Raw genomic sequence first — 22,615 nt, forward strand, 5'->3', positions numbered from 1 at the left:
GGTCTTCTCCCTTTAATACACGGTATCTCGGCGCTCGGTGTTACCGCGGGGAACGGGCCGCAGCGCGGTGTGTGTGGAAGTATACGTGACGCCCGTTCGCGTTGCAACGCGCGGTGTTGCGCCTCACGGTCCTGGCACGCCGATTATCCGAGGGATTCACCCGCGGAAGAGTAACCGAATCGCTACGGGACGGGCCGGTTGGGCCTGGAGTAAAGGCCGCGGGGGCCCTCCCCCTAGGTGCCCCTGGCGCTCCAGACCCCATTGGGATATACCCTAAATGGGTAATCGAATCTTCGTCATTCTGGCGATCGCTTGGTATTAATCGAACCAACGGAGAAATCACTGCGTCCTGGAGCTATCTAGACCCATCCTGTCGCGTATCGACTTTGGATCCAAGGATTTACGAGCGGAGGAAGACATTGGACCTTTTAGAGTCTTGTACCTCGTCAATGGAACGATAGGCTTCGATGAATTGTCCAGGTGATCCGCGGTCGTTCTCCTTGTGTTACCCTCGTCTGACCTTCGAGACTAAGCAGGCTCTTCATTGATAGACAGTTTACCAGTGCGACAAGTGCAACCATGGATTATTCGTACCTGAACCAAGCGGCTGCTGCCGCCGCTGCTGGCTTCGAGGCGTCCAGCTGCGCTCTGGCTGCCAGCGAGATGCAATGCGGATATGGGGACCTGAGCTCTTGCTCGCAGATGAGCCAGGCTGCTTATCGGTACACTGCGGCCAGGGCTGCTGGTTATCCGGGGAACACGGGCGCTGCTGGCAGTGGAAGCGCGGCACCGCTCGGGGCCCATCACACCGGCCACTCTCATGCCCACACGCACCATGGGGCCCATTCTACACCGTGCTCCGTGATGGCCGCCAGGTCCCAGGAGGTCCATCGACACGCGATCTTCCCGTCGGCCATTAATCTGCAAAGTGAGTGGTTGTCTTATTTTTTTTAACACCCGTCAGTTCCTCGTGTCGATTTCACGCATTTTGCTCTCGACAGGGGAAGGACCCCAATTCCACGACTTTGATTTTAAAATCAATTCAAGAAAGAAGAATATTATTCAGTTTTCTTTGAGTCGAACCGAAATGCATTAATATATTACTTTTACAATAAAAATACAGTTGTGATGACTACAGAATTCCTTTCGTTTCTGTGAAACTATCGACAATGATGTAATTCTGGAGTCTGCAGACATCAAGAAAATCGTAGGGCAAGGGGTTAACGGGGTTTGTAAGATGATTGTACAGTGGAACGAACATAATCCGTTGAAAGAAAATGTTCGTTATCCGAATTGTTCCTTATCCTATCATCGATTTACCATAGATTTTTATGGGAGTTTCATTAATTCGTTCGGGAAATTCAAAAAATAAATAAAAATTATTGTTAATACTACGTTTATTTATCTTGTTTTTTTTTTTTCGTTTGTGGGAAATTAAAGAATGTGTCTAATGTCGATTGCTTCCGTCTGTTCTTCAGGATTCTTCGAAAGTGATTAATAGCATAGTCGTTGTAAAGATCCCCAAGCCTATTGACCTCAACATGGTTTGAGTGCCATTCTAAGACCGTTATTCTGACATCCTCCTACTTTTTCAAAAGATCCTTAATAGCAGATGTGTCCGATTTGTTCGCTCTCCGAACTGTTCTTTAACGGATCACCCACTGTGTATAAGTTCCTAATGATACATGTGTAGACGCTCGGTAATTTTAAAGATATAAACAATCATTTCTTAGAACGAAAATTTGTCAAATTGACACATGAAACGAATGACGGTTAGGAACTATGGAATATGACTTCTTCGACAGCTTTCTAAAAAGGAAGGTAGCCAAATTTGGACCATTCCTGTAACTTGTGTATAAGAAGTGTATAATGTACAATATTTATGTCTTTTGTTTTGGTTTTGTGAGATTTCTCATTGAGTAGGTATGTTGGGTCGGGTCATGACCATAGGCAGAGTTGGATATAATAACGGTTTTGCTGTGGGTTGAGTTTCGTCAGTTGTGCTTAGTCTGTGCTACCGATAGTTTGTTTTTTTTTGGTAGGTACTTGTAGGCTGGTATGCTACGTAAAATCGCATTTGTATTCAAGGTTTAGTGTGGTAACAGCCGTGTTACTGTATAGTGACTCTGACCAGTTGGACGTGGTGCAGTGTATTGTAGTCTTTGGAATACTGTTTCTTTTCTATTTTTATTTTCGGTTTTGTTATTGTGCCCAGTGTAGCTGTAGTAAGTGTAATGAATCACGTAAGTCTAATTTCACTGTTTCTTTTATTTGTGTTGAATGTTGCTGTGGTTAGTACATATAATGAAAACATATTGTTAATTTTACTTTTCTTATATATGGTTGAACTGTGGATTTTATATATTTTTTGCTTACAAAAATCTTCATGACGAAATAGAATTTTATTTTATTATTCGACGTACTTTTAGTGGGCTTACTAATGGGAGAATTAAAGTCTTCGTAAACATCCACCGTTTAATAATTGTACTATTATTGATAGGATAGACGTTTTCAGAAATAATTATTTGAGTTTACAGTAAATTCTTTGGGTTCTGGTGTCGAAATTTTCAACTATTTTCGTTGTGAAAATGAAAATGTGTATAGTGATTCTTTATTGCAGATTGCAAAATTTTGTATGCAACTTATAACAGAAGTAAAAGTTTAGGAGGGAATAATGTGAAAATCTTAAAAAATAGGGATAACGTTTTTATTCGAGTTTAAAATGAATAATAGTTTATAAAAATATGAATTATCATGAATGTGCAGCACATTCTAGTAATTAACGTCCAAATACCTATGTTTTATCTTACGATCATGTAGATCTATCCATTGTAAATATACGATAGATTCACGGTACCATTAGGTGGGTTGCAATGTTATTTGTTTGTTTTTTTTGGTCTGCTTACCATTCATCTTTAAACTAATAATTTCCAGAGTATCTGTTTTTTGTGAATACATTGTACATTCTCAGTTTTGCTTAGTAATTCATGATAACAGGAGGAATTAGGAAAACACATTTAAAGATAGAATTAAAATTTTGTTAATTGTGTCTGCAATTCTTGTCTGATTGTATTGTATACAATTGCATACGTAATGAATATATGAAATGATCAATGTACTTACAATATAATTCAGCAACTCCCAATTTATCTTGTTGATGTATTAAATTCTCAATTAAGTATTTCACATTGAAAAACTGCCGGCTCAACTTACAATGTCTTCAATGCTAAATCTTTTCCAATACAGAACACATAAATGTTTTCTTAAACCAATAGAAATATGTAAATAGATTAACATACTAAAGTGTTTTTTTTTATTTTTTTGTCAAGAAATTTCACAAGGATAACTTATTCCTGATCTCCTAAACAACTTGTTATCCCTTAGTTAAATCGATTATTTATCAATTCTGTATTAATGAATTAGCATTACTTGTCATCATGTATTGCAAGCATTCTCAAGTGTCTTCAAGTATCCTTAAATTACATCAAGCCTATTACTCATTGATAATTAAGTATTCGGAAGTATTCGGAAGTATTCGGAAGAATTCTGAATTCTTTGAAGTCTTCTGTAGTCCTATAAAGTCTCCTAAATTCTTCTGAATCCTTCTGAATTCTTCTGAATCCTTCTGAAGTCTTTTGAATTCTTCTGAATTGTTTTGAATTCTTTTGAATTATTCTGAATTCTTTTGAAGTCTGTTGAAATCTTTTGAACTCTTCTGAATTCTTCTGAAGTATTCTGAATTCTTTTGAAATCTGTTGAAATCTTTTGAACTCTTCTGAATTCTTCTGAAGTATTCTGAATTCTTTTGAAATCTGTTGAAATCTTTTGAACTCTTCTGAATTCTCCTGAATTCTTCTGAAGTATTCTGAAGTATTCTGAATTCTTTTGAAGTCTGTTGAAATCTTTTGAACTCTTCTGAATTCTTCTGAAGTATTCTGAATTCTTTTGAAATCTGTTGAAATTTTTTGAACTCTTCTGAATTCTCCTGAATTCTTCTGAAGTATTCTGAAGTATTCTGAAACCTTTCAGCGTATTCTGAATTAATTCCGAGTCTCCTCAAGTAACTATTATTACCACCCAATTCACACCTGATGAATACAACATGTACATCTATACTCAATCCTCTTAAATTATAATTTCTTAATTATCAATCTCAGATACTCCATCTCTCTCTCTCTGCAACCCCTTACGATCCCAAGAAAATCCTCCGCTTCTGCCACGAAAATTCTCCAATCAATCATCCCATCACCTATCACTACCGCAAAACCTACTACCTCATCCTCTTACCCCTCAGTCAACCAACCAACACGTCTCCAAGCCCAAAACCGAACAATCGAATCATCTACCCCCTCTGAGATCTCGATAAATCCAACGAATTCCCGCTCCACGGGCGCAAACAAGCGTCCTGCATCGTTAAAACGACGGAATTTATGAAAGGACAATCAATTCGAGGAACGGTGTAGCCAGAGGCTAAAAAGGGGAAGGTAGGAAGGGAAGGGCGGGTCGAAGGAGATCGTCGTCTTGGCCGGAAAAAAAAGAGGGTTGGTCTTTTCCTTTTCCCAAGGGAAAGTTACTGCGATGGCTGGTCGCATGGCCCACGAGTCGTCGTCTCCAAGCAGCCCGCCACAGTGTTTCCTCGAGGAACGACGACAAGATGGCACTGAAAATCAATGGATGTGTCTCGTCCCTCTCCTCTTCGCCCTCACCCACGGACTATATCACGTTCCTCTGCCCCTCTTTGTCACTCTTTCCCTCGCTCATTTGCTCCCCTCGTCCCATCTCCCTCCCCCCTCTCCCTCCAACTCCTCAACGATCGTTTCTATTCTCTTTATCTGTTCTAAACCGTGCACCACTCTTTCTCTACCCTCTCCACCCCCAACCCCCCCTCTTTCAGTCACTCATTGCTATGGTTACGATCCTCGGTGTATCCCGACCATCCTCACCTATATTCTATAATCTATAAGCCTCCCGACGGTATCCACACAGGAAGCAACTCACGGCAACCGTGTGATGCTGGATCATGTAATCCGACAGAGATTTTCTTCATGTTTTATCAGCATCAAGCGTCTGGAGCAACGAAGTACGCGTGTATGGATTTCGTTTGGGAAATTTTAGGAGGTATTGCGAAGGATTACGGTTTTGGAGCTCTGGGTGGGTCCAACTGGGTTCGGATAGTGGATGTGTGATGGGTGAAAATTTGCATGTTCCGAGGTTTTTGAAGTACCGTTAATAGAGGTCTTTACTTAAGCTGTATGTGTATAGTTTGTACTTGGAGCTGATACAAGACTGAATTTTTTACCGACCGAGGAGTTGTTATGATTTTGATGTTTGGTGTGGGGATGATGTTCTTTGTAATTTATTACCAAATGAATCTATTTACTCTTCGAATTCTCAAGTATCCGCTGGTACCATCAAGTTCCCTTGAGTATCTTCGTGTACTCTAGAGTACCATCACGTATTCTTAAGTACTCTTATGTACCCTCAGGTATACTTAAGTACTCTTGTGTACCCTCTCAAGTACTCTTACGTACCTTCAAGTTACTTTGAAGTACTCTCAAGTATCCTCACGTATTCTGAAGTATCTTTAAATATTCTTAAGTATTCTAGAATATCTTTAAGTATCCTCACGTATTCTAGAATAGCTTTAAGTATCCTCACGTATTCTGAAGTATCCTTAAGTATTCTAGAATATCTTTAAGTATCCTCACGTATTCTGAAGTATCTGTAAGTATCCCTAAGTATTCTAAAATATTCTGAAGTGTCGGAAGTATTTCTGAACTATCATTACGTTTCTAAAGAATTTTCAAGTATCCTGAAGTATTTAGAAATGTAACTCATAACTACGAATGCCGTTAGTTGTTACTGAAGCAAAATGTAATATTCATTCTATGCTATAATGATGTGGCAGTCTAACGAAAAATTCTGTCGTTTCAATTTTCAGGTGGATTAGGGTACAAAGCATATTCCGGGCACGACGGTCTAGCGGAAAAGAGGAAACAGCGTCGGATACGAACCACCTTCACCTCGGCTCAGCTTAAGGAGCTAGAGCGCGCCTTCCAGGAGACTCATTATCCGGATATCTACACCAGAGAAGAGATCGCTATGAAGATCGACTTAACGGAAGCCAGAGTCCAAGTGAGTACTCAATTATTTCTTCACCGTTATTCGTATTGAGTTAAAATACAACATTTTGTTAAACATATGATGTCTTGTAAGTACTTTTACCCAAAAATAGTATCACCTAGAAACGCGTGTTGATTGGTATACAATAATAAATTATTCTCAAACAGAAACTTCAGAAAAAGTATCTACATAAATAAAACACTAAATGATTGGAAGAATTGGGACAGTACGTGCAGAAATTAGAATATTTTAAGTATCCAAGGGAATTTTCCACTTTCTATGACTCATGAATTAAATACTCATTCACTGACACTCAAGTACTCAGATGTATTCAATATTCAGAAGAATTCAGTAGACACAAGTATTCGCTGGTTGGAAGTATTGCATATTTAAAAGTATTCAGTACCTACTTAGAAGTATTCAGTATTCAGAAGAATTCAGTAGTTAGAAGTATTCAGTACTCGGAAGAATTCAGTACTTAAAAGTATTCAGTATTCAGAAGAATTCAGTACTTAGAAGTATTCAATATTCATCATCAGATGGGTTCCAATTTACAGAAGGAAATGTTTACAAACAGTAGGCAAGAGCTCAACATCGGAACGCGTACAATGGCGTAGCATACGATACTCTTTATAATATTACAGTTCGAATACTTCTTTAATCTTTTCTCGACCCAGATGAAAAGCAAAAGTAACACATGTTATGTCATGATACTTACCGAATTCGTCTTGAAATCCTCTAACAGATAGGCGTAAAAAAATTATAGATATATTTACAAAAAATTGAAGGTGACCTTGAAAAATTATGAAAAAAAAAAGAGTTGACAAAAAATTTCCTACAATCACGTTAAAACTCTCTTGAAACCATGCTATACCCGATAAAAACATTTTCGATCGGACTGCTAATAACAGAGTAATCTCTGCTGATCACGATTCGTGGTTCACCCTGTATACAAGATCTCGGAAAGAATCGCTGTAGAAACGTTGCTCCGACACTGGTCTTTTTCTTCCGTCCGGTTCTTCGCTGGAAGGTCCTCCCTCGTCGCACAAAATGGTGGGTCGGAGGGACAAGGGCGATGGCGGATAGAGGGAACGCGCGCGTTCCGTACGTAATTGCATTACAGGCCCCATTTTCGTTTTCACGGTTACCTGCAAGTCGGCCGGTTGATGGATTACGCCGTCTAATGCATCCGACGGATTAACTTGAACTTCTTGCGTAGAGAAGCGCGAGAGATTTAGGGATGGTCTTGCCGCGGGACGGAATCGAACCACGCCGAATTTATGATCCAACCGGGGTGGGCCCTTTGCATTTTCGATTTACATGAGCGTTCAGTGATTCTGACTTTCTATGGAATCGAACGTCATTCTTTTTTATGATGACGCTGCGTTTGGTACGTCGCAATTTTTATTTCATTATTTTTGTTCCAGAAATATTTTTACATAAATTTAAATTAAGTATATTTTCAAGAGAAAAAAATATTATTCTTATAATTCATAATGTTAATATAACTAACTGTAGTTATTAATCGTGGTCCGTCCCTTGTGTGTCAATTTGACAGATTTTTCTCCTCAGAAGTGGTTAATTGTTTATATTCTTCAAAGCATGAAGTGTTTACACCTAATATTCCACGTATATAATTAGAAAATTGTATACAATCAACTTACAATACCTTGTTAAAATCAAAGTCGGACAGTTGGGGTCCTTCCATTGTAAGAAATGATGTTAGGTCAGTTAGGCTCAGGCTCCGTGACTTTATTTTAAAGAATTTTCCATTTTTAACTGTTTACCTCTTCGTTGTAGGAATCTCTTACCACTGTGTCAATTTGATACCGAGGAAAAAATTCAGTTGGGAAAATGTGTATATAAAAATATAATATATATCGTATAGAGATATAATTTAAGCTCTACAATGTCGCTAAAGCTGTATTCTAGTTTAAGGATAAAAATTTAGGATAATTTTCGATTAGTTTTATTCGATTAAAATTAGGTGACATATGGCTGAAGAAAGCTATAATAATTCTTTGAACATGTTTAGATAATTGAACAAAAGAAAAAGGATATTTTATTGACACGATTTTGTTCATTATAAAGACGCCATGACAGCTTCCATTACTGTTTAATTATTTCTGCTTCAACGAACGGAAAGAAAAGTCTTCGTCTCCTGCAAGATAAATGAATTGGAGGTGAATGACTCCCACCACCCCTCTCACCTGTTTCTCCATCACACTTCATGCATGGGTCATGAATACGGCGACGCACACCGCAGACAGATATACCCCTTGTCTGGGACCAAAAATAGTTGGTTCCGATAGATGAGGGAATGTGTCAGCCGCGTTTCTCGATCCTGATCTCGTATAATAATAATTGCCAATCACAGGTGTTATATTAATCCTCCGGTGAAAATGGCGGCGCCCCCGACGGTATACATAGTACCTACGTGTGATTTAATTTATTGCGATTTGGATTTAACCGGTACGATTATTACGTTGACAACGTGAATGAAATTCTTACGAGGATCGATATTCCTGGGAACGTATCCTCCGAGAGTAAATTCTTACTTTACACGTGTGTCTCTAGGGTACACCTCAGATTATTTTTCTGGGGACTCCATTTTTAATTGGACTCCCAACTCTTTAGAACCCTGGAGTCCTATTTGACTTATCTTGTAGCTGGGACTGTTTATCCCAGTTAAATCTGAGTGATTATCTATGCTTAAAAATTGTCCTTCATGTGACTATTCAGCCAATTTTTGTGATTTTCAGAACATGGAGGTGTGAAGTTGACAGAAGAATGGGTGTTCTTTTAGTCTGGATCTCTTGATCACTGAATCTTCTAATCATTAGGTCTCCTGATCACTAGATCTTCTGATCACTAGATCTTCTAATCACTAGATCTTCTATTCATTAGATCTTATCACTAAATCTTCTGATCACTAGATTTCTTGATTACTGGATCTGTAAATCACTGGATCTCCTGATCGTTAAATATCCAAATCACTAGATATCTATTCATCTACCTCTGTCAAATTTCGCTGAATAGTCAACTTTTCTGAGTAGATAATTATTCTCTTGAGTAGACAATTACTTTTCTAAGTAGGTAATTATTTTGGAATATAAAACCTTGAATTTGACAGAATACATGATTTTTCAAATTGAGTAATAAATAGTCAATGAAAGTAATTTTCTACAGATGGATAAGACAGTACACGATATTTTCAGATCGAAAATTACAGCTCATCTACGGTCTTAATCTGTATTTCCCTAATTGCAAAATAGCCAGTCCACTTTTGACACTTATTACCTACCAGTGAACACAATCCGCTGTGAGCTTTATCGCCGGCTACAGTGATTATGGATGTCCCAGTAACATATTCTGAAAACGCACGGAAATTGCATTACATCGGGCGTGTGTAATTTCGTTGATAGCTTCGGTGAAAAATGTGTCCGAAATAAACTGGCTTAATTACCATCCGATGGCGATAATATTGAAACTTCCATTGCGTTCCAAGCGGTACAGTACGTGAAATTAATGAACAATTCAATGGTTAATAGGAAATATTTACAATAATATGTTAATAACAATTTTCGAATGAAAAGATTAGTAATTCTTCGTTCGATAGTCTGCGTAGATTATAGTGAAACCGTAAATGTGAGACGTACACGGGTATGATAATCAAGCACGAAGTTACTATCAATTTTCTAGTAGTTTGTGGCGTCACGGGACGACCGCCATTTCCAAGGAGGTTCGCCCTGATGACGGAGGAGGGTAGTCCTTTGTCAGATCGAATTTTCGCTAATTCGTATCCCTGGGCACATGAAAAGTACCCTAATGCATACCAGTATTTTACTTATTGATACCATTTTTCATTCATTAAAAATATATTCTATGACACCTGCCCAGGTCAATATATTATTTAAGTGGTAATGAATAACTTAGGAATCTCTCAATTATTTTTAGATCTTCTACTCTGTCTTTCACTTGTCTATATTCTGATTATTCCAAGTAACAAAAATCTAAGAAAAGTAATTCTCATCTCGACTGAACACTCGTCTACATCCTTCAGTTCTTGTTCCACATACCCTAACCTAAACCTCCTATCCAGTCTCTAAATAATTAACTCTTTCGCCTGTGTAACTCTTCATTCTTCAAAGTCTATAAAGTCAAAATGAAACTCAGTCTTCATTGGCCTCCATTACATACACTCATCTACATATTTCCGTTCTTATTCCACATACCCTAACCTAGATACCCTACTCCATTTCTACACATTTAACTCTCTCACCTGTCCACATCCTCATTCTTCCAACTCCAAAGAATCGGAATAAAGGAGTTTTACTTTATCCCTATGGAATGCTCGCCTAAATATTTAATGTCTTAAGCTTTCTACTACCTTAGTCTTTTACATCCCCTAAGTCAGGTCTAGGGCCTACATGGATATATCACTGATTCACCTGTCCACATTATCCCATTTTTCCAACTCTTCAGAGCAACACAAAGCAAAAGGAATTTCACAGTACATTTTACTGCACACGCATCTAAATCTCTACTCAAATGTCTTCCAGCTTCCATATTCTCCCATCTGTCCTCATTTCCTGGTTCTTCCAACTCTTCAAATAAATCTCTCAATTTGCAAATTTCCTCCTACCTTTGCCTCCTACTACATCCTTTCACCTGGACCTTCTTCTCTCCAGATCCAACTCTCTAGATCCAAGAACAGAGAAACATGTCCCCAACCACCTCCAGTAGAAACGAAAGAACCATTATTATTTGATCACAAACTAGAAGTAACCGACGGTCTTGGTTCAAGGGCCAAAAACTTAATCAATTTGTTGCGGTGTGCCTCCCTTCGACGAAAGACGTTACTATCACCAGCAGCTCTTTTTTTTTCTGCCCCCCATAAATCAACATCTTCGCTGTTGGAGTATCATCCGCTCGATCCACTAGCATTATGCATGCTCGCAGGTTGCTTCGAACGTTAATGGAGTTGTAATTCATACCGAATGACATGTGACTCAGTACAAGCGAAACGTGTCGCCACGCGACAGACTGCACCCCGGGTGCCTTCAATGGGATGTTTCGTCGGGGATAAATGTCAGAGGGAGGGGGGGGGGCAACAGACAGGGTTGCTCGACCACGGTGGACCCGACACTCGGCGGTTTGGGTCGCTGGGGTCCCGATCCAATTGAAAGAAGTGGAACGATCTGAGCGTTGCTTAATTGGATAGTGGGATCATTGACTGCTACTTGAGACTTTGGGATGTGACGATGGTACTCATTGTAATTCTTGTAATCTTTGATATCTTTGGGATGTTAGGGATATCGTTCATTGAGGCTTTAGGGGTAATTGAGGTTGCTATAGTTATTGATTAATATAGTAATATTATTCTAATGTATGTGTAATCGTTAGAGTAAGTCATGAGTCATTTAGTTATTGAGTAGTAATTGAGTGAGAATTCAGTAATATAGCACTCGAGTAATGATTGAGTGATGTAGTAATTGAGTAAGAATTCAGTAATATAGCACTTGAGTAATGATTGAGTGATATAGTAATTCAGTGAGAATTCAGTAATATAGTAATTGAATAAGAATTCAGTAATACAACACATGAATAGTAATTGAGTAATGATTGAGTGATATAATAATTGAGTAAGAATTTACTAATATAGTAATTGAGTAGTACTTGAGTAAGTATTCAGTAATATATCACTTGAGTAATGATTGAGTGATATAGTAATTCAGTGAGAATTCAATAATATAGTAATTGAATAAGAATTCAGTAATATAGCACTTGAGTAATGATTGAGTGATACAGTAATTCAGTGAAAATTCAGTAATATAGTAATTGAATAAGAATTCAGTAATACAATACATGAATAGTAATTGAGTAATGATTGAGTGATGTAATAATTGAGTAAGAATTTACTCATATAGTAATTGAGTAGTAATTGAGCGATATAGTAATAGAACACCTTTCAATTTTCCCAAACATCGTACAATTTCTACGCCTATCAATTCCACAGTATTTTAAAGAAAATTGCACGAATTTAAAAAAAAAAGACTTACTTTTATACCCTGACTTTTTGCGGACCGTAGAACCCGGGATGATATTTTTCGTTTTCGTCGAGGGGGGACACCTGCGAACTGCTCAATTGCGCAACAAAGGGCGCGGGGACACACGGGGAACACGCTTCAATCGAGCAATTTGGGAACAGAGAGCCTTTCGCCGTAGTGCCTGGAGAATCAACACACGAGGAGCTGCTATCTCCCGACGGGACACGGTCCGCGTGTACCGCCATGAGAAACGGAAGGTCAATTTGAGAGAGGGCGATCCCGAGGAGACGCTTCTGATGAAGGGTGCCCGACGGTGAGAGAGAAATAGGGAACATGGGTAGGCAAGAAAAACAGACCGAGGAAAAACGGACAAATTGAAAGAATACGGAAATTGAAGGTGAAAAGATGCTACGGAGACCAAGGGGGAAAAGTGTCTCCAGACAGGGAGGGATGAAAAGACACATCTGTCTCTCCCCTAAATAACGCGAGGATGTTGACAAAAAAATATGTAATACTGGATTCATCAGGCAATGATTTTACATTCCAATTAATTATTACTTTCTGTTGGGTGTAATTTAAATAAGTGATCCACTATTTCTTGACAAAATTTGTGTTCGTTTCTGTAAAAAGCAAGGATTATTTCTGCTGTTTTATTTATGTTCATGATTTCGCAACATTTTGCATCATTGTTGCAGGATGAAATGTTAGGAAAATGTTTTTCACTTGAAATAAATTGGGTCGTGATTTAAAAAACTAGTGGGTACTTATAGGTAGAGGTTTATCTGGGTGGATCTAATGTATTTTGGTTCAATTTCTTCAAATTCTGCATATTTTAGAAAAATAGTCTAACGGATGGACTACCCCAATGTTTATCAAAAGTACAGAAGTAACTACAAAAGACACTCACAAAGATCCCAGAAAGTACTATGTCTCCCAAGGGCACCCCAGAAAAGAAGAAAGTTTTCATCAAATTCAAGCTTAAGGAAATACTATCCACATTCGACCACAAATAATATAGTCTACCCCAAAAATCCTGCAAGTCATCCAATACACGCAAATCTCAGAAACACTAAATCTCCCAAGAAAGTCAGAAGGAACACCTGCAAGAACAATGACCACACACATAGACCCCAAAGAGCACTAAATTTCGTCAAATCCAAGTCCAAGAAACTATCACCTATGGATCACAAACAATATTTTATTCTCAAAAACCACTTGCAAGATCCACCAACACCCACATACATCCCAAAGAGTACTAAATTTCCCAAGAAACCCAAGAAAACAAGAGAACCTTCGTCAAATCCAAGTCCAAGAAACTATCACCCATGGATCACAAACAATATTTTATTCTCCAAAACCACTTGCAAGATCCACCAACACCCACATACATCCCAAAGAGCACTAAATTTCCCAAGAAACTTCAGAAAAGTAGAAGACCCGTGTCAGATGTTGGCGGAAGGAAATACATCCGACGGTTAAAGATAAATGATAAATAAAGAAGAGTTCGGAAACAGGGGCGGTAGAATGGGCAATAACACTTCCAGTGAAGGTAAAGAGAGGGATAGAGGGATGGAAAGAGAGAAAGATCGCAGAGTGTCTGTCGTAAGAAGGGGGCTGGCTGGTTTCCACGCGCATAGGGATGAAATGGGGCGGCGAGGGGTGGGGGTTTGGGGGGTGAGGGGAGAAAACATTCGTGTTCTGGCAGTGCCGGTCGCTGCTCTGGCCGATGAGGGTGGGCTGATACACAAGGGGCCCATGCCCGGAGTGTGCCCTGGTAATTGCGAACTCTATGTAGATCCACTTACGGTGATTAAAAACTGTCCTGCTGGGTATCATCCGGCGGGGGAACCAGCGCCGCCCGCCCGTAGCTACCAAACATCGGGAAGCACCGCCGCGAGGAAGCAATTCCGCGTTCACGCCCTGGAACTTCTTTAACTGTTCATACCAGGGCGATACTAATGCCGCTGTTAGGTCGTATTGTTCTACTTTTCCTGGGACAGAGTTCCGTCATTTTTTTCTGGTGATTTTAATGCAAACAACTTTTACGATTTTAAACACGTGTCCATTGGTTTGAAGGCGTTTGAAGCTGCTTCGTGTTGCTTGAAGTTGTTTGAGATTGTTTGAAGCAGAGATGGGCAAATTCATTGTCCAGATAAGGAGTTTTGGATGACGAATTAAGGATGAACAAGTGCCTCGTCATTTTCAGTTGATTAAACGAGGATATTCTAATTGTTGTAATAAAATATTGTTTTTTCTTGGCAATCAGTTATTTAGGCTCGGTAATTTTAATGCAAAAGTTATTTTATTTCTTCACATGACGAGTATACTCGCTATTACCCAAAATTGGTTGTTTTGTCATGACGAGTACACTCGTCAAACACCGTTAAAGGCCTAAACATCAGGATGACGATCTTACAATTACATACTGCTGCTTTTCATTATGTATTACCCGAATAAAATTCCATCGAACTCTGGTTTAAAGCTGTTTGAAGCGGCTTAAAATGAGCAGAATCCTAGGAACTAGTTTGAAATTATCCGATATGGTTGAATGTGTTTCAGAATTATTATTTCCAAGTTTTCCGAAGTCATCAAAATTAGTTGCAAATTATTTGAAGTAGTTTGAAGCAGTTTGAAGCTGCTTAAAGTTACTGGGAGCTGTTGGAAGTAGTTTGAGGTTATCTGAAGTGGTTGAAAGTTTTTCAGAATTATTGTTTTGCAGTTATCCGAAGTCATTGAAGTTAGTTCGACGTTATTTGAAGTACTTTGAAGCTGTTTGAAGCTGCTTAAAATTACTGGGAGCTGTTGGAAGTAGTTTGAGGTTATCTGAAGTGGTTGAAAGTTTTTCAGAATTATTGTTTTGCAGTTATCCAAAGTCATTCAAGTTAGTTCGACGTTATTTGAAGTACTTTGAAGCTGTTTGAAGCTGCTTAAAATTACTGGGAGCTGTTGGAAGTAGTTTGAGGTTATCTGAAGTGGTTGAAAGTTTTTCAGAATTATTGTTTTGCAGTTATCCAAAGTCATTCAAGTTAGTTGGACGTTATTTGAAATAGTTTGAAGCTGTTTGAACCTTCGATGTGGTAAAAGAAAGGAAACTGGTAGCGATCAAGGATTCATTAAGACAATCAAATCAGATGCTGTGTAATGGGATTAAAATCGATGACGACACTCTGAGCCATCACGGAATCGCCTTCTTCAATTAGCCAAATAAGTTCTAGGGTGGAAGGGGGTGGGAATGCATGGCTCTGCAGTCGAAATCTTGATTAAGAGATGCATCGGTCGGTCGAACCATCCAGCCTGATGAATAAATCGTTCGGACAGGATCTCATTAACCGTGTATCCATTTTCGTTGTCTGACCACAACCGTGACGATTCACTGTCAATGAGTCTCTATTTCACTTTGGCAGCTAGGCGTTAGTTGGGACGTGGCCGGTTACTCGAATGGACGAAACGACCGGGGAAATTAATTAGTTAAGTAGCTGCTCAGGAAGACTGAATTGTTTTTAGAATTCTTAGAAGTATCCATGAGATTTTGAAATTGTTTGAATACAGTATTTAAGATGTTTCAGTAAAACAACTGGTTATAGTTATTGCACATTTAAATACTTAATTAAATCCAAAATATCGATAGACAATACTTATTCAGCAACATACCACTACAGATTATTTATAAATCATTGCAAATTGTTTATTTCAGTATTTTCCTTGTTTTACTGAAAATTCAGCACCTAAACTTGTTATTCAGATGCAAGTATGTAAGAAATTACTCCATTTATTATATAAAGAAAACAAATGCAATACTTTCGATGAAAATTCGACGTTATTTTGCTTGGTTGTTGGGAAACTTTGAAATTTAAAGCTATGTCGATTCTCTGACATCCGACGGCCGTTGAAAGCTCGAGTTTTCGATCTACGGGCTGATTTTAAAACAATTTTAAATAACTTTGTTTCTTATTTAAGGGTCCTTCGTTGCTCATTTTTCTCTGTAATTTACATTTCCGTTATAGCCAATTTTCCTTCGTTACTTTAATGTCATTTATTATTTGAATTTTCTTCATCACATAAATCCTATGTTTGACACAAGTTTTGCGTCAAATACGTTTCATTTATTATTCCTCCAATATCCAACATTATGGGTACTGCTCGTTTCCGGTCCTGAATAGAATATTTCTGTTGTCCAAAGCTTAAACATTGCCAGAAGTCGTAAGCCCTGAAGGGTGGGCCAGCAACTGCGCGAAATCCTTCGGCTAACCAGCCCAGAAGGTGGAAATCACGGCGACTCGGAATCGTCGGGGGTTAATCGTACGAGCAAATACGCTCTGAACCCCGATGTGTCCCTACCGCGCCGGAATTCCTAATGTTCGGTCCATAAGCTCCTGGTGTTTCCCTTGTCAAAATGTTTACACCAACACCGAAAAGAATCCCCTCTCTCGCCACTGTACAGAATCAAATATCATTTACGATTTCATTTTATTTCTTATAGAAACCGTGGCTGAATCGGGCATTTCGTTTTTTAAACCATTTTTTATCTCATTATAAATCAACAATAGTTAATTTATATTAATTGGAAGAGTCCAGAGGTTGATCAAGAATAAATAATCGATTGACAGGAATGAATCAATCATTATACGGTCAATGTGGTGTTAACTATAGTGTGCTGTAGTTAAATATACAGGGTGAGTGAATAAGAACTGCTGTCTAAAATAACTCATTACCTATTAGTTGTATCAAAAATGGTTTTAATGAATTATATAGTATTTTAAAGAACGCATTGAATGGATACAATTTGTTTTGATTATATGTTTTTTTTTGCTTTTAGACAAATATAAAAAATATCAATGACACAGCATAAGTTTCAGACTTCGTCGAAAATAAGTATTGAATTTGACAAAACATAGTGGATTACTCATTGGTACACCTAATATAACACTAATACTGTATTACTATAAAGTATGCTATAATTTTGTATCGTCTTCAACGTGTTGGCTCAGTTGATCCGGTTACAAGGTATAATTCCCATAAAAATTATCCCAGGGAGTAATTTCCATCAGCGTCGAGCACGAAGTTCTAATCGCTAGGGAAAGTTAACGGGTCGGATCCGTGGGTGTTCGGATTACTTTTACTCTCGTTTCCTCGTATAATATTCATTTCAATGCGTCCAGTGATTACATTCAACGTTAACGTTCCTTATTCTCAGAATAATCGTTTGATCTTCATTCGAAAACCATGTAACATTGAAAAATATTTCATTTACCGATAGTATAACCATTTTATAAAAGTCAGAATCGAAGGTGGATTTCAATTGAACGTGAAGAAGAACCTCTTAATAATTAATTTTAGAAGCACACAAAGCTTTGAAAAAATTTCCCAATACAGGAATTACATTCGAAGTAAATGTACTCGAATACTACACTGGGGTTGAGAAAGTTAAACGTAAGGACAACACAATTACTAAACTTTCAAGGAACTTTGTGAAATATGGAGATAGTATTGAATTATCAAAATTCCAAGAAGTCCATTGAAATTGTAAGAACGTATTGAATTATTGAAATTCCAAGTGATCATCGAATTATTGAAATTCTAAATTTTTATCGAAGTATTGAAATTTCAAATTATTATCGAATTATTCAAACTCCAAAAACATCTATTCAAATTTTAAGGAATTATTGAATTACAGAAATTCAAAAAAATCTGTTCAAATACTAAGAATTTATTCAGCCGAAATTCCAGGACCGTTTTATTGAATTCCAAGTGATTATCGAATGATTAAAATTCCAAGTGACAGTCGAATTATTGAAATTCCAAGTGATCATCGAATAACTAAACTTCCAAAAAACCACTGAGTGATTGGTATTTCAAGAAAAATTCCGGTTAAAAAGGCCGACGTGTCCATGGACTAACCAGAATTATAAAATCAGAAACTGTTCGAAATGGGGAACGAGACGAGAAATTGACGGAAACGTCGTCGTCGAGGACGAAACGTGGCGTAATTTCATTACGTCATCGTCGACCGAAAACTACACTAACACACACGCAGAAACTCGCGGGTACGGGTGCCCAGTGACAACACTAATAATTCGTGTTTGGCCACGGACCAAGCCCCGAAGAGACCGTAGCATGTGTGCCGTTGTTTGCCGAACGGACGACGACGACGACGACGGCGGCGTGAATTAGGGTGGCTACGTGCCGGCGTTAATGTTAAATAAATACGGTTCGGCTAAATAAAATGCAACGAGCCGCGTCGACAGATGTCCACCTCGTTTTGGATAAATATTTAAGCCTCGCTTCATACGCTCCGTTGCCTCCTCCGCCATCTTCCCTTCTCTAACCAGCCCCGTGTATGTATATGTCACAGTAAAAGCGTGAAGTATAGTAAATCTACATACTTACTCGTCAATGCATGCATTTACGTACGATTTTGGCATATGAATATAAAAATCTATACTCTTTGATAAATGATAACATTTACTATGTAGATAATGTATATTTCCTACAGCACCTTAGTAAAAGCATAATGTCGAAAGTATAATTTTTTAAGACACAGGTATATTTAAAGAAAAAAAAAAATGAAAACTGAAAACATTTATTTGATAATTTAGGGATCCTTATTAACCGTTTCAGTACTGAATTTTCTTTTAAGAGTAAAAAAATGTATTTATTTACACATTTTAACTCAGTAGACTGTTTAGGTGATATTTTGTTTAAAAAAGTTTTCTTTCAGTTGTTTTAAATACTGCAACATACTGTACCTTGTTGTTCGACTAAAACCACGAATTTGTTCAACAAATATACACCTTTATACGTAAGATCTGGGATAATATTAATTTCAATTGTTATTTTATTGAATCGTTTATCGTCGGTCAAAATTTTGCCCGTCTTGAATTTAACCAATAGTTTCCCGTTTGTGAAGAAATAAATTATTCCATTACGATATTTACATTTCTCCGGTGATGTTTGAAGAGTGCGTTATTTTACTGAATATTCACGTTCTTCGAATATTCTTTAGAGTAGGTGTATTGGAAATATTAATTCAAGTAATATGTTATATACTTAATAATTATTTAGTGGTTGGAATATTTATTTAAGTGAGATTTGAAATAATATTTTTCTTCTTCTAATTTTCAAATAAAATTTTAGTATTTCATGTTAAAGAATAATTTCATTTTAATTCTAAAAAAAATCATAGTAGCATAAAGCTTCTCCGTCGAGCTATAATATCCCCTTAACACTTTGATGTCCTAATAGTACGTTTTTTCAAAAACAAAAAGTAAGTAGCACATCTATCTTGAATAAGAACTAGAATAGTAAAAAAAAAAATAAGGAAAAATCGCTTTTCCTATACGTAAAGTTTGACAAATAAAACGTAAGTTCTAATATTCTAAATATTTTAAAAACACTCGAAGTTGCATAGTTGCAAATACAAAAATTCTCCCGCCAGCAATATTTCTTCCAGACTTTCAACAATTTCGTAATGCCTTCTATTTATTGCATATTCGATACCTCTTTCAATACTTATGGGCAGGAGTGTACCCAGCGCATATCACATAACCTCAAAAAACCCAGGCATTCTCAACACAACAAAACACCCAGTAAATGGACCTAATCTCATTCCCGGAACATCGAATTTCCTATATAATAATCATCCCATCGAGCACAAGTCGATGTATATATATCCATATATAAATGAAAATCAACTCTCGGCCACATCGGAATCGAGGGACAAAACGGTGCACAGGTCGGTGGATTTTCCGTCTGTGAATTCCTCGCGCGACGCGTCGGCGTTCAGCAGCCCCGGCAACTGATAAAAATCCAATAGCAGTGTTTGCCGTCCGGAAAGGGCAATCACGTTCATCATGGTGTCCCGTTCCCCTCCTCCCGCCCCTCTGACTCCCAACGAATCCACCCCCTTTACCCCCTCCCTGCCGTCCGACTGCCACTCAGCCCCGTCCTAGCGGGCGGCCAGAACGTAGCCGCCCATGGAATGTTCCTGGGGGTGGGATAACCACGTGCACACACGTCGAGGGTACGTACGAACAGGGGAATAGACGAGGACAAACGTGGACCGAGCTCGACGCACGGATACACGGGGGACGGAGAGGGTTGGGTGGGGGTGGGAGGAGGAGAAAGGGTGGCTTCGCTGGTCAGATAAACGGTAAAGCAAATAAATCCCGCTACTTTAACATGCAGGTCACCGCGCCGCTTTCCGTTTATTTTATTCGTTAAATATTTCATTTGGCCAACTAGAGCCAATTACGAGCGCTGGCCTGACGAGCAGAGGGACCTGACGCGTCTCCTGTCCTCCCCACCTCTCCTCCATCGTGTGTCCCCCCGACCCTTACGGGGATCGATGATGGAGACTGTTCGTGGGGCTCTTTGACCAGTATTGGAATGGTTTGGCTAGGATAGCTCAAGGATTGTTGGGAAGTGAGTGGTGTGATGAGGGACTTTTGGTGGGCTCAGGGATAAGAGAATCGGCTAGGACACTTAGGATGGAACCGTGGTACCCACGATTATTATTAAACTCTGGACGTTTGTAGGGGACTTCGATATCTGGGAAGTTTTCGGTTCTGCTGGTGACGATTGCCTGTTTTATTCTGAACCCAATAAGTCCAGATCCGCCATACAAATCAATCACCTTTTCTACCTTCTTACGTTCATTGAGGTTAATTGAGCTAAATTGAGGGAATTGACACATTTATGTGCGTGTTAGTAGAGACAAGGTGGTGAGTGTCTTAAGCCATATGCGGAAGGACCTGAAATGAAAGGAAACAGAACCAAAGAATCGGTAATATTGTAAGGAATCTACGCGTTCCGCGTCGGACCGACGGTCGCAGGAGCCGCGCGTGTCGCTATCAGATCGGGTGTCGCCGAGGAGCGGCTCGGCGCGTGGCTTTGTCGAGCCGCCGGCTTCGAGGAATCCTGCGTTCCGGCGTCGATTGAGGACCGATGCCGCCCTAAACGCGATGGTTGATTGTCGCCGGGCGAGTTCGGCGGCAGCGTGTGTGTGTGTGTGTGTGCATGTGTGTGCTATGAGAGCGTGATTATAGGCATGAATGCGAGGACACGAGGCAGTCAGTCTCGAGCCGTCGAACAGTTAGAATAAACAACTTCAATACGTAAGACGTGTTCGATTTTTTCCCCGCTCGACAACCTACAATATGGGCTTTGGGTACTCGAGAAATATGATGAAAGGCGCCACCTGTAATCTTCTAACGTAACGCATGAGCCATACGTTGGCCACCTCTGACATAGAGGATACCTTCACGCTCATCAGATTAACGGTCCTATCTATGATTCCAGGTGTGGTTCCAGAACCGACGGGCCAAATTCCGGAAGCAGGAACGACTTGCCCAACAGAAATCTACGTCCCAGGGCGGAATGGGCGTGGACAGTGGTGCATCCAGTCCAGTGGCCAGCAACGTGAAGGCGGAGGGTCGCTCGCCGAGAAGTCCAGCAACGCCGCCAGGTGGTTCGAACAGTGTCCTGTCCTCGAACGAGGTGAAACCGATCACGAATCCCAACCTGGTCAGCGTGAAACACGTGACGGACCACACGACAGACGGAAGCTCGACGAACACACGGGGAAGCAACAGCACCGGGGGCGCATGGGGCTCCTGTAGCCCAAGGCCCTTTTCGGCCGCATTACCGCCCTACCTACTGGACCCGCTGCCCCTGAAAACCGCGAATCTTTACTAATCGTCCCGACGAAACTACTCCATCCCGGCTGAATCGTGTAAATATAGGGAGTAACGCGTACTTGGAACCGGAAACGGGTCGCTGTTCAGAGGACATTTAGCTACCCGCGGGGTCGTTTCTCTATGTCCCTTCGTTGTGTCGATAACTTTGATCCTTTGACTGGGTGCTTTTATTGCTTTCTTTATTTATTCACTTAGACTGGAGATGTACAGGGTGTTTCTGAGGTATTAATACTGGCTAGATAATTCAGGAGTCGTAATATCGGTATTAGTCTTTGAGCTAGCCTGCAGTCCCCTTATTGGACTTACCTTTGAGCTGCAGTCCATTATTTTGTTTTTAACCTGATGAACTTACAAATAATTTGTTTATTTTTTTATTTTATGTAGAAGAAATGTTTCTTGGCCTGAAGATACGCAGGGTGTCTCTGAATTATTGTTGAGAATCAGCTAATAGGATTTGTGACGAAGAACCTTTACTTCAACTAGGAAGAAAAGATGAAAATTTGGTTCAAATCCAGCTTGATTTATACGTTATTATATTTTACGTATACTATGATCCTAAAGTACCGAACATACTCTTATATTTACTTTCATCGTCATACGTAAGTTTCTCCTCCTATTTATTTTAATACTGAAGGATTTTTGTTTCTTTATTAAATTCCCTAAGTTGGATTGGAAACGATCTCAGGGCGTAACGTCCGATATAATAGAAGCGGTTTCCTATATGAAACCCAAAGTTACTGATATTCA

At 39.2% G+C, this 22,615-nt stretch overlaps 1 protein-coding gene across 1 annotated transcript; it reads left to right on the plus strand.

Annotated features, from left to right (window-relative positions):
• The first annotated feature begins 579 nt into the window (after window positions 1–579).
• Window positions 580–21,889, plus strand: LOC107185723 (paired mesoderm homeobox protein 2A-like). The gene is made up of 3 exons (XM_015573481.1): window positions 580–928; window positions 5,942–6,135; window positions 21,471–21,889. Exons 1-3 carry the CDS (start codon window positions 580–582, stop codon window positions 21,864–21,866), a joined length of 939 nt encoding a protein of 312 aa, XP_015428967.1. The 3' UTR covers window positions 21,867–21,889.
• Window positions 21,890–22,615: the final 726 nt, after the last annotated feature.

The sequence above is a fragment of the Dufourea novaeangliae genome, unplaced genomic scaffold, assembly GCF_001272555.1.
Source record: "Dufourea novaeangliae isolate 0120121106 unplaced genomic scaffold, ASM127255v1 scaffold19, whole genome shotgun sequence".
NCBI classification, from domain to species: Eukaryota; Metazoa; Arthropoda; class Insecta; order Hymenoptera; family Halictidae; genus Dufourea; species Dufourea novaeangliae.

What these genes read in the sequence shown, in the direction of transcription:
- LOC107185723 (XM_015573481.1), top strand. Translation starts at nt 580, where the DNA reads ATGGATTATTCGTACCTGAACCAAGCGGCTGCTGCCGCCGCTGCTGGC. An exon ending in GTCGGCCATTAATCTGCAAA is followed by an intron (nt 929 to 5,941) that starts GTGAGTGGTTGT and finishes TTCAATTTTCAG; the next exon opens with GTGGATTAGGGTACAAAGCA. An exon ending in TAACGGAAGCCAGAGTCCAA is followed by an intron (nt 6,136 to 21,470) that starts GTGAGTACTCAA and finishes CTATGATTCCAG; the next exon opens with GTGTGGTTCCAGAACCGACG.